Consider the following 12652-nt stretch of genomic DNA (forward strand, 5'->3'; position numbering starts at 1 on the left):
TAAGCTTCGGTACATTTTGTTTTCGTTTTCCTTTTTTTTTTTTCACTTTTATAGTACAGGTTAATAAGATTCCGCACACTAGACAAGTCACATGGGTTCTCGTTTAACACTGATCACAGCTATGAGCAGTTGAGCACCATATGCTTATTATTGGTTTGATTGACAAATCTTTGAGATGCTGTACTCTCAGGTAATTGACTGAGGGATAGGTTCCGCGGGTTGTAGATAAATGAACTATTGTTCTTTGAAACCTCCCATGCTCTGATCTCCTGTTCTTATGCGTGAAGAACTCCCCGAATCCAATTATACAACCCTACCATTTTGGCCATTATTGGTTTGATTGACAAGTCTTTATTTCTTTTGGTTTTCCACTCAATCTTTCCAATGCATCATGAGAGATGTGGTTAAATCATTCATCTTCATGCAGTTTGCAGATGAAAAAATGGTGCATTAGCAATTGTCTATAATGCCATAAAACCAAGCACAACAGATAACATGAAAAAAAAAATATGGTAACGGGCACAAACTGAGATGTTAGCTACCATGTGGGAAAAGATGTTTTTAACACAGAATATTAAACGCTGTCCGATACTCTGCATTTAAAGTTAGTTATGACTTGGGATTGTAGATCCAAAGTAATCACGACATTATTTTATCTGCTATTAACAAATCTTTCCCTAAGGACCTATCTAGCATGAACTGTAATATTTTTTCAGAGACGGAGAAGCAAAAGCTAAAGCTCACACGTCTTGCGAATCTAGACGTGCGTTGACCACCATATAAACATCAAGGAATAGTGTAATCACTTCTAAAAGGTGAAATATCAGAGCTCATGCTAAGGCATCTAGCGACAATACCCTGCTATATGGGTCCATCCCTGTTGCAGAAAATCCTGCCCATGCCTTCAGTATTATTTCAGTAACAACTCCTTACAAATTCTGTGAAAAGTACTGACCTTGGAGAGCAAAAGATATGACAAACTTCATATCCAAATAAAACTGAAAAATGCATGGATAAAGAAAATCAGAAGTCTGTGATGGACTTCGCAGGTCAGAAACTTTTTTCCATGTTCGGCTGTATTTTTTTTTTTTTTTAATCTGCCTTGTCCATCAGTCCTTAACATATCCATATGACAACACTGAAATCAACAATGCAAATTCATATCACACAAGGCCATTTTAAATGATCTAACAAGTATAAAGGACAGAAAATTTCCTATTAAAATGCAGAAAAGCATTACAGTTCTATGTACTCCTCCAATCCCTTATACAAGGCACCTTCTAAAAGGAATTGATGGTCCAAGATATAAGTCGCTTTGTGGGTCATTAATTAACTTTTTTCCAAATGCTACCCCTATTACAATTTACAGACTTGAAGCCTAATATAATGTTTTTCTTGTGCTCTTAAATATGGGTAAGGCTTGAAAAATTTTCATTTCTAGACAGTCAATGACTCAAGTCAATCACCTCTTCTTAGTTCTGGTGAAATAGTTAGAGGGAACTTATAATAGGGGCTGTGAACACTGAACACCCGATTTTGTCCGAATTCCACAATAAATATTAAATAGAAATATAAACAAATAAAAATAAATAAATGAATAATAAAATATTAATATCCTCTTTGATTCTTTCTTAGAAGCTAAGTTTGAGAAATCTAGTATATGGCAAATAAAAAAAGAACAATTAAATAAGAATATCCCTCTTACAATAAATAGCAATAAAATAAAAGATAAACTCCAAATTAGGAAATACAGAGTGGAGTCTTTAAAAAGAGAAAATAAGAAAATTCAAAAATCAAAATCAAAATTTCTCATTTAAGATGATTGACTCCTCAATTTAGAAATACCTTTTGGGGTCATAATTGTAAAAATTAAAAAAAATTAACATAAAAAATCACAATTTGATGACAATTTGGTGCGTAAATAGAAAGTTATATTATGAGTCATAATTGAGAAAAATTATAAAAAAAATAAAAGAAAAATTAAAAAATCCTAGGTAGAACCTATCAATAAGAGAGTGAGGGTTGAAGAAAGACGCTCAGAATTTTACAGTGAAAAAAAAGGCAAGGTAGAGAGCTTTTCTGTCACTTTATTTGATGAGAAGAGTTGGGTTAGGAAGAGAGAGAGATGCCTAACTAGAGGTAAGTCCATTATTCATCTTCTTCTTTCTTCTACCCAAAGAAAGCCTTCTTCTTTCTTCTACCTAAGGAAAACCTATACTCTTATTATTATTATCATATTTGTGAGCTTGAACAGTGATGGCTAGAAGGTTGAATCAAGTATAATTTGAGTTAGTTCCCACTACTCCCCTTCTCTTTGATTTTGTTCAAAATATGCCCTTATCTATTATCCTCCGTATGTACTCACTTTGATATCTACTTTCTTCCTTTTTTTTTAATTTTATTTTTGTTCATGTCATTTTGCTAATATGTGTATATAGTTTTTTTTTTAATTATTATTGGCTTATTATATCATGTATTTTGTTTTTTTTACCAATTGATAAGTGAAGCATCAGGCTTGAATTTTCATTCCTATTTATTATATTTAACTTGAGTTTCATGATGAACTATTTTTGGGTGTTCTTTTTTTTTTTTGTGAAAGCGCTTCCTTTTTTAAGATCTATATCGTGTAAGGTTTTCAGAACCTCTGTAAGGATCTAGATTCATTGGTAAACCGTTTGAGACTATAGGAGTCTCCACAAGAGTACCAATGTGGCTATGGAAATTTTCTTTTTGAAATAAAAAACAAAGAAAATAATTTTGGCCTCATGTTTATAAATAAATAATAAAATAAAAAGTCTTTTTTTCAAATACGTATATATATAATTTCAAAATGTTTTTCAGAGCCGTGTGAGGTTTTTAAAGCCGCTGCAGGCTCGAATGATTATTCTTCTGTGTGAGGTTATGGAAGCTTTCCTAAGAGGATAATCCAAAAGTTCTTTCAAAAATATTTTTTTAAATAAAAATGCAAAATTTGTTTTCATATATTAAAAAAAATCAACCCCCAAAAAATATTTTTCAATTGAATAAATATTTTCTAAAAAATGTCAACTAAGTGACACATATTTTTTTTTGCTAAAGCATAGATATCCCCTTATTGGAGACAATCCTATTCAAGGAACTGTTGGGTACGAAATGTGGGCACCTCTTCCAGCAGGAATTTACTCCCAAACTAAGTGGGTTTTGATCCCTCTAAAAGGTACATAGGTCCTAGATTTTTATCCTAGGCCAAGCTCAGATTTGTAAATAATTTTTTTTTTTTGCAAATAAAAAGTTTTCTTTGGTTCTAGCTTTATTTTTCTTAAGTGCTTAAAACATGATAAAAAGACCATATTAATTTTGAATAGTTGACTTAGGGTAATCATTTTTTTGAATGGGTGTTGTGGAGTGCCTAACACCTTTCTCATACACCATTGACCCTAAATCTTATCCTGTTTTTGTAGACCATATTTTTTAGGTTTTCAAAATTAACCTTTTAAAATTTTAATGACAACTCCTCTTTCTTTCTTTTTTAGAAGATGACCAAGATTTGGTCGTAACAGGGCCGAATACAATAATTGTAAATATGATGTGACATGAAGTCAAAGCACTGGAAGCTAAAAGGCATATTAACCAAGAAGTTACTTCTCTTACCTGCTAATGTTTGATTCTTGCACAAATCATTAGAAAGGCCTTGATGTGTCAGCAGTGGTGCGGTACATAAAGTTACCGGGTACAAACTTACGCTATTGTCGTTCATTTTTTTATGCCTTGAAGTACGGTTGGTTCAGAGCTCAAATGGTCGGTAACTAGACATGCTTGCCATCAATAATTTCAGTTCAGATTTCAGTTGTTTAAAAAGGGATTTACTACTCAAAACACATGTTAGAATAGAAGGCAGGTCCTCTCAATTTTAACTTTTATATGTCACAAAAATTGATCCTAGATCGAGTTCTCTCTTCCTTTCTGATTTGAAAATAAACTTCTGATTTCTTTGTCTTGGCACAAAGATATCATATAGTTTATTTGCTCCTGGCGAAAAAAATAGTTTATTTGCGTACTTGATTAATGTGAACAGCATCTTTTTGTTTATATCACTATCACAATCAAATGCTGCGTCTCTTTTTCCTATTCAGATTCCATGATATACGTCAACAAAGTATCAAAAATCAAAGGTAAAACATATTACCTATACCATCAGATTGAGATAATGGGATTGGGAACTAATAATTGTAAGTTTATGCTGACATGTTGCTGCTACTTACAGACATACTCAACAGCTATCATCCGCAGCCAAAGCAGTCAGCAGCATACTTTCTTGAATTAGTTTCAAATTAGCAATTAATGATTGTTCAACTCTAGGCTTGACAAGTTTCAGAAAGCAAGCCCGCAACCTTCCAAAAGAATGCTATCTGAACCCACTCTGCAGCAGCTGATGAAGCTCACGAGTAAAACATGGCTCCTCAGTCCTGACCAGCCATAGCCCATGAATCACTTGAATGTTTTATTTTTATTTTTTATTTTTTGTTTTGAGAGAATTATCTTGATGTTGCAAATAGAATGTAATAACCAAAAAAATTTCAATAACAAGCGTGCAGCGTGAATCTGCTGCCATTTTCTATGCTCAATTCTTATAGACATTTCTAATAATTTCATTAAGTCATTGGGACCCTATAGTGATTCTTGCTCTTTCCCCCTTTAATCAGGCAATGTGGTGCAAGGAAACAGATCCAATCGGTTGAAGTTTAACTTAATCTTTTTTCGAGTTTCCTTAAAGTGCATCTCTTGGAGCCGATGGATCTCATCAATGTACCACATTATTCCACGTGGACAATCTGCTCCAAACCCGCGCTCTGATTTCATTGATCTTCCCTTTTCGTAGCATTCTTGGGATATTCTCTTCTTCACTCTGGCTCTACTCTTTCCCTTTCTCTTACCCTGTTTCTCTTTTTATGTTATTGACTTATTTCTTCCTTCTTGTGCTTCCATGCATCACAGTGACTGTGATGTGCTAGATTTACTTTCCTATTTCAGCTCCAGTTGGTTAATAATAAGTGCAAGATATTTTCAAGTACTCAATTTTAAAAGGCAAAAACCTTAATTTAGGCATACAAGATGTTGCAAATTCCGGGTTCTACAATGGCTTGATGATAACCGATGGTCAAACATAAATGATTGTGCTCGATGGTGCAGGATCCAGTAGATTTCTGTTTTCTTCTTGTCCCCCCCCCCCCCCCCGAATCATCTGTTCTCATAGGCATTCAAGTGGGAAAAAGAACTAAAAACCTGATATTTCGATCAGTGATATACCTCTGCCATCTTTCTACAACAAAAACTCAAACTACCTACTGCTATATTGCACCAGATTCAATCCCAACAAAGAGAATAACGAGTGTAGCTTGGAATCTCCAGGATTTTCTCCCCCAAAATTTTCCAAGTTCAGCCAAAAAATGATATCAGCCATGACCAGTTGCTTCAGTCAACGGACTTTAACCAATTCAAAGTCGTAAACTAGCCACGAGTTTGGTGGTACTTTTGTGTCGTGTCCTTCACTACCAAACCTGACATGCACAAAGCATACATGATACGTACAAGGAATCCAAAAGAAATATAAGATAACATGCGAAAGGATGCTAATTTAACAACATACCCCATGGACGGTGGGATTATGAGTCTTCTCTTTCCTCCCATTCGCATGCCTAAGAACCATATGTATGCATCTCTATTAGCATTATACAGCAAGCAAACCATGGTAGAGCGCTTCACAAAGATGTCGGAATAACTTACCTTCAAGGCCAACATCCCAACCCTCTATAACTTGTCCTTTGCCTGAAAATGATAGAACAAGAAACATGTAAAGTCAGTCATGTATAAAGTCAGTCATACTCAGGTAACACAAGGCTATGTAGGCCGGCAGTACCAAGGCGAAACTTGTAAGGTGCATGACCAACATTTGTCTCAAAGACTTCATCATTATCCTTGAGCTTGCCAGTGAAAAGGACGCTAATCTGAAACCACGGAATACTTGTCAACCCAAATCTGCTATTCTTTTGGTTAATTTCATAAGGGCGGGCTCTGAATAATTTTAATGATTCAAGACAACTACCTTTCTCCCTAATGCAGCAACTTTTCCATCTTCTAGCCCCTTTTCTAGCTCCTGAATAACTAAACCGTTTGGCAATGTTTTAACTTCAGAAGGCTTCGCATCAGCCATAATGTATTCATCCTTTTTCACGGCCTTAATATCTTCATTAACAGTTGATTGAGGCATGTCAGAAGTATTAACTTCTACATCCCCCTGACTTTTGTCTTTTTTCCTCCTCTTTTTCATTTTTCCATCACCAGATTGATTTCCATCAGGAAAGTCATGAGTGCCATTGTCCCCACTCCTGTGCAAAACATTTTAACTAAGTTAAACATATGAAATTGACAAGATTGTATATCTAAGGACCATCCAGATTGCATTAAACACACACAAGAAAAGACAGTTCATCAAGTTCAAAGAGAAAACAAGAAGGTTCTCAGAAGAGAAACTAAGCAACAAATCAGAACTTCTCTCACAACTTGAATGTCAAGGTGGAGAGATATGATTTCCGGCAGCTTTAGACTCATTCTGGTAATTTGACCGATGCCATACCAGGAAACTTCGACATTTAACCTCCTTACAATTACTTCTAGCAAAAACACAATAACCCTTCTTTTTGTTAGGAACTCTGCATCTAGAACATAAGCAACTACACATACAAAATCGTCAATGTTCCTTTACCCTTTAATAAATAAACATATTTTTCGGAAACACTTCTGAAAATCCTCAAGGGACTATAGAAAGAACAAGTTATACAATATGTTCCAAGTTGAAATTATGAGTTTAGAAAGCTTTAGGCACATATTATAAACATTAAAACTATGTCTACATCTTAGTTTCCATTTTTATGTATTGTTTTACTTGTACTCACTCTTTGTTGTTTGGCAGCAAATCTTGATTCTCTCCTTCAGAAACTTTGGGGATAGCAATATCAGTCTCTGCCTCTCTCTGGGCTTTGGGCTCCCTACAGTAAGCATTGTCATCTTCAAAATGTGAATCTTTGGAAGCCTGTTCTTTCTTTTTCCTCTTTGTTCCTCCACTTTTTACAGGACCTACTACAGTGGCAGGCAATGCAACATCCCTGCCAGAGAGCATCAGTTAACTTTAAAAGAATGAGGAACCCAAAAACACAAACAAACAAAAGAGTAATTCAGTAAGCTACTAATTGAAACCCCTGTGCATTCTAATTCCCATTTCTTCACATAGAACTCTACAAATTTCTTTCTGGACAGAATCTACAAATCATGTAACAATTTGCCTCATTTCTTTTATAGATCCGTCTAGGAAATCCCTCAAACTCTCCTAAAAATTGTAAAAATATCACAAGGTTTGATTTTTTTCCACTTCTTTAATTTCTTTTTTCTTTTTTACCTGCATTTCACTTAAGATAAACGCTGCATTCTGAGAAAATCTTAGTGGAGAAACATAGGGTAAAGTTTAGGAGGTTTGATGACTTGGCAAAATAAAAATCTTAGAGGCACCAAGCAAATACATTTGTGAAAGGGTGGGATTTCTTATCTAGAATGTTGCCTTTAGCATTGAAGTTGATTTTATATAATGACAAATTCGTCAAATGACAAGCATTTTATGAAAGTCGCAAAGTTTGATTTCCTTTTCTATTGAACTGTGTGAGAACATTGAGTTGCTTGCAACTAGCAAAAAGATGGTAAAAAGTGCATTAAGGCACACTTTCACAGGTAAATTACCAAGAGGTGGTGGAGCTGCAGGTGGCACCTGAATATATTAAAAAAGCAAGAACCATGACTGATGGGCAGCAGCAGGTCCTCCCTTAGGGTCTGCCCAAAGTGACAAATATATGGGGAAATGCTCAAGCAAAAACAAAAATTTTGCAGCTTCCACCGTGAAAACAAGGTTAGCTTTACTAGGAAGGCAAATGATGGATCCAGCATTCAATTGGCTCCACGTGTATGAGACTAAGAAAAGGGCTAATGCTGAGGGTAAATGATGGGCTTAGTGTAAGAAGATAATAAGAAGATATCTAAGGTCTAAGGTATTATTAGCTGAGCGGAGACAAGAGAAGGGCAGAGTAGGAATTTATGAGGCAGTAGCCAATTTTGTATCATTGGAGAGTCATAAGGGTGTCATTGTGGCGGGTTCCTGACAAAGAAGTAGGATGGTAATAATACAGTAGTGATCTAAAAAAGTGCCCAACCTGAAAAGGCAGGAGGAAGGGTGTCATTTTTCATGCATTTTGTTTACTGTGAGCTTAGCTTAATGGTTGATAGTTTTCTTCTTCCCTTACCACAAAGAAGTGCAATATTACTCCATGAATGAAACTGAGATGAATGTTTCCATTAGAGGCATGAGTTACACACAGATATTTACAAGACTGAAGGTTGTAATGTATAGTTTTAGACCGAGATACAGTGAACATGAAACTTTGATAAGAAGAAACATATGCTAATAATATTCTAACACGCCCCCCAAGCTGGAGCATATTAGCCATATGGAATGAACTGTTTGACAATTGCCTTCCAAAATTCCAAAATTTATTTTAAACAGATTAATATTTTATATGGATAGATTTTATATACATTTAAATAATATAACTAAAGAGGTAAAATCAATGGATACCAATAGGATCTAGACACTTTTCAAATCCCTGTTGGAGGCTCAGGAGTCCAGATATCTTACCAAACACGCACTAGATAAGATTCCTGTAACTTCTACGACTTTCTCACATGCTGATCCTCACTGTACGATGCTATTATCAATTATCATGGTTTACTGTTCTTACATAACAGCTTCAGGAACTCTTCCTATTTCACCATAGCCCCACAAACCAATTAGCCTTAAAATGTTTTGATTCCAAATTCTAAACTTCAATGGCCAATGAAAAACTTCTAAAATTGCATATTTTATTGACTAGGTTCCAGTAATAAGCCAGTTGTCCATGCTTAATTAAGAGTAAATATCCAAATTAGTCTAGCCTTGTTCAGCCCAATGCTGCTACAATCAAGAACCTTAAACCAAAAATTTGAAATACTATGGCCCAAATATTATCACAGGCTTGGCCCTTGCTATGTCTATTTATTATTAGAAGGTCCTTGACCATATTTTCCACTTTTGGCTCTCCTTCCAACACATTATTAAGTTTCATAAATTGGTCATTGCACGCATCCTTTGCTTCAACATATTCACCCTCTTCCATTTCTTTCTAATATTTTTCCAATTTCCGAACACTCCTCACATTGATATCAGTGTGATATTCTCCTAAGCTGCCCAAAGACTTAGCTCCACTGCTTCAGTTAAAACAATTTATAAACAAAGAGAAGAAAACGTAAAGATGTATCCTTAGACCTCAAAGCTGAGAAGAAATTTATATGCATTTGAACAGTGATAGAGATTTTAGAATGTAACCTATGTGTCTTAGCATCTAGAGGACCATTGCCAGCTTTTGATTTTGAATTTGATTTAATAGCGTTGTTGCCATCATCTTCACCATTCTTGTGGCTGGCATCACTTTGTCTCCCGTCATCACTAACATCCATTTCCTCAGACAAAACCTTTGCAGAAGCTTTACTCTTGTAAATAGATGAAATTGGCAAACTGTCATCATCTGAATCTACTCTTTGGTGCTTCTTCTGTAGTCGGCGGCGACTACCTTTACGTTTGTTAACATGTGAAACTTCCTCTATAACCATCACACAAAAAAATGATAACCAAAAGATCCAGAGAATTTCACAATCATCAATCGAGAGAATACAAGGGAAAATAAAGAGATTAAAGGGATATCATTCATAAATATCAGAAAATGTTGGGGGGGGGGGGAGAAGAAAAATTAAAACAAAATGGTCTGATGCTTGGGGTTTAAAAAAGACATTGCAATAAGCTAGATGCTTACAAAACTGTTTTAGATGCTATAATTAATGTTTCCTATTTACCAACAAAAGACAAGATTATATAGACAGATACTCCATGGTTATCATTTCGGAGAAAATCATTCATAAATACCTGCACATTACAAGTAAAACCCAACAAAAGTTTTGAACGTCAATGGAAATAAGTAGAAACTAAGATAAAACTAGAAGAGTCACCTGGCAATGCATGAATATATCTATATTATTTTAAGAAGCACACACTCTAAGAAAACACACAGATTCCATTTGAATTAATAAAGGCTAAAAGGATAACAAGGTCAAATTTGGTACCATGATGGAAAAGAGAAAGAGTGAAAAAATTGTAATTTGGCCCTAAAAAGAAAAGAAAAGTTTGTGTAATGTCTATTACACTCTTGCAATTATTACATAATAAATTTTATCTTTTGTGAACTCTCTTTAAAAGTAAGAACATGAAAGTCATTTCTCATATATAAAATCACATTACCATTCCATTTCATCCTAGATAACAAATAAACCCTTAAGGAATGGTGACTCTTGGGTTTGTTTGAATATAATATTTTGATATATTGATAGGCACAAGCTCCATAGTTATGACAATTCATCAAGGGATTTAACTTTCAATAATAAAACATGCCTTCACTTGAAATACGTGATTCTGGGTAGACCTCTGGATTCGCATCATCATCAATAAAACTATCCTCATACTCATCTTCTCCGCTGCAATCAGATCTATCTGTCTCGGTGTTTGCAATATCTTCTCCATAGGATTCTCTTTTCAATGCAGATGCAGAAGTTAAGAAATGAAAGAAATCACAACCAAAAGGTCGGTGGTATCAGAAAAATGAAAAGAAATGACATTACTGCTCTATCTACTTGCATGCCATCAAGTATATATGAAATCATGAAGAAAATAACAGAGGAAAATCAGTTGATCTCAGAAAACTTAAGCGCCTCATTATCAAATATTCTACTCTAGTTTCTTATTTAGTTTTGTTCAAAAAAACTCTTAGCAACAAAATTAAGGCAAGGATACGACTCCTCAATCGTATTGGTTCTTCGGCCACTACCAAGATAGTAACCACACAAGTGAATACTCCGAGGACCAATCACTGAAAAGATGACATCATCAACCTCCTCAAATTCCAAATTAAGTTGCAATGACTCATTCGTTCCAGAAGACAGAGAACATAGATAAACAGGGCTATTGTTGCCCACATTACACTGAAGTCTGCTTTTGGCTGGAACAGAGCCAACCCCCAAAGTGGCCTAAAAAAAATTGAAAGCTGATTAACAATCCACAAAAGGAGAACCTATACCAAAAAATGTCTTCAAGTAGCATATCAATAATGAGGAGCAGGAGAAGAAGAAGAAGCAGCAGCACATGCATGCAAAAGTCAAAATCTCAAGCTACAGTTTACCAACAAACTCTCCAAGATTTATATATAGATAATCACGAGTTCGGCTGAAGAAAATTACCATTGAAATATGGAGTCGTCCTTTCAAGTCATCAAATTTATGAGTGAAAGATTTTCCGGGTCTGACTTCCACTCCTAAGGCATAAACAGACATACGAGTCAAGGAGAGTTTATGTCTCTAATCATTTGTCGAGCAACATAAAATCGAAGCTTACCCCAGAAAGCCATGGTTTTCGAATCGAAAGCGAATATCTTAAAATCTCATAAACCCTAAACAGCTGCTTCCGGGAAAAGCTGAACCCTAAAACCTCATAAACCCCAAAAAGCAGACCAGAAGTCTATTGTCACTTCATTCCCATTTCGCGCCTTTATCTCGTTGGAAAGCGGAAGACTACGCTCTTTTATTTTTAAACTAGACGCCTTACCCCACGAGGCACAGGTGAACTAATAGTAGTTCAATCGTTAAAATTTGAATTTAAAAACACACATTAACCATATTTTTTTTAAATATGCCAAACATGCAAAATTGTTAAAATACTTATCAGAAATTATAATTATAAATCTCTGCGTCAATTCAAAATTGGTATATTGATATGTATTGTCTTCATTACGAATAGTATAAAAAACTATACTAGCTATGTTCAAGGTTTAGGATTGATGGATCTTGAAATATAAATGACGATGTGATAATACATATGTAATAAATTTAATACTCCTCCTGTTTTTAATATAAGATCCTTTTAACTAATTTGATTAGATTAAGGAAGTTAGGTAAGTTAGTTAATTATAAGAAAAGTGACGTATTTTTTCTAAAATACCATAATCATCTTTCTTAATACCCTATCTCCTTCTTCTATTTGATTATGGTTGAGAGAGTATCCATAGGGGTAATTTAGAGAAAATTGATAAATATGATAAATGGGTCTTATATTTAGGACTAGAACCAATTCAAGAATTGGGTCTTATATTAAGGATTGGAGGAGTATAATAATCATATGTGATGTTGACATATAATATCGTCAACTACTAAGATAATTATCTCTTGAAAAAACTATATTGTCACTATTATTTAATGAACACATGAATTACAAAAACACATCTTTCTTTCAATTCATAACATGTGTCACTTTAATTAGAACCAAGAAAAGGTAGTTATTATTTTCAAAGTGATTTATATTTTGAATCATACCAAGAATGACTTATACCATATATTGGTGAGAGTATATGCTTGATACTATAGTCTATGTTCTAGATTTTAAATTTTTTTCTCTACGAGTAAAGAAACTATAGAGTCCTTTCTATAGAAACTTTTG

The 12652-nt window shown here is 34.5% G+C and overlaps 1 protein-coding gene across 2 annotated transcripts; it reads right to left on the bottom strand.

The window, feature by feature from the left end:
- Nucleotides 1-5124: 5124 nt before the first annotated feature.
- On the bottom strand, nucleotides 5125-11692 carry LOC114729233 (peptidyl-prolyl cis-trans isomerase FKBP43). Of its 2 annotated transcripts, XM_028916220.1 has the most exons (12): nucleotides 11555-11690; nucleotides 11401-11474; nucleotides 11145-11190; nucleotides 10958-11033; nucleotides 10559-10695; nucleotides 9443-9716; nucleotides 6933-7142; nucleotides 6083-6365; nucleotides 5897-5984; nucleotides 5764-5805; nucleotides 5627-5675; nucleotides 5125-5537 (listed from the first exon to the last, which is right to left on the bottom strand). In XM_028916220.1, the coding sequence occupies exons 1-12, from the start codon at nucleotides 11565-11567 to the stop codon at nucleotides 5456-5458; spliced, it is 1374 nt and encodes a 457-aa protein (XP_028772053.1). In that variant the 5' UTR covers nucleotides 11568-11690; the 3' UTR covers nucleotides 5125-5455. The 2 variants fall into 2 exon arrangements, with proteins under 2 accessions (XP_028772053.1, XP_028772052.1); XM_028916219.1 differs by having other exon boundaries at nucleotides 10958-11190; nucleotides 11555-11692.
- Between the last annotated feature and the right edge of the window lie 960 nt (nucleotides 11693-12652).

The sequence above is a fragment of the Neltuma alba genome, unplaced genomic scaffold (assembly GCF_004799145.2).
Source record: "Neltuma alba isolate B1F8T4 unplaced genomic scaffold, ASM479914v2 tig00012615_pilon, whole genome shotgun sequence".
Lineage (NCBI taxonomy): Eukaryota > Viridiplantae > Streptophyta > Magnoliopsida > Fabales > Fabaceae > Neltuma > Neltuma alba.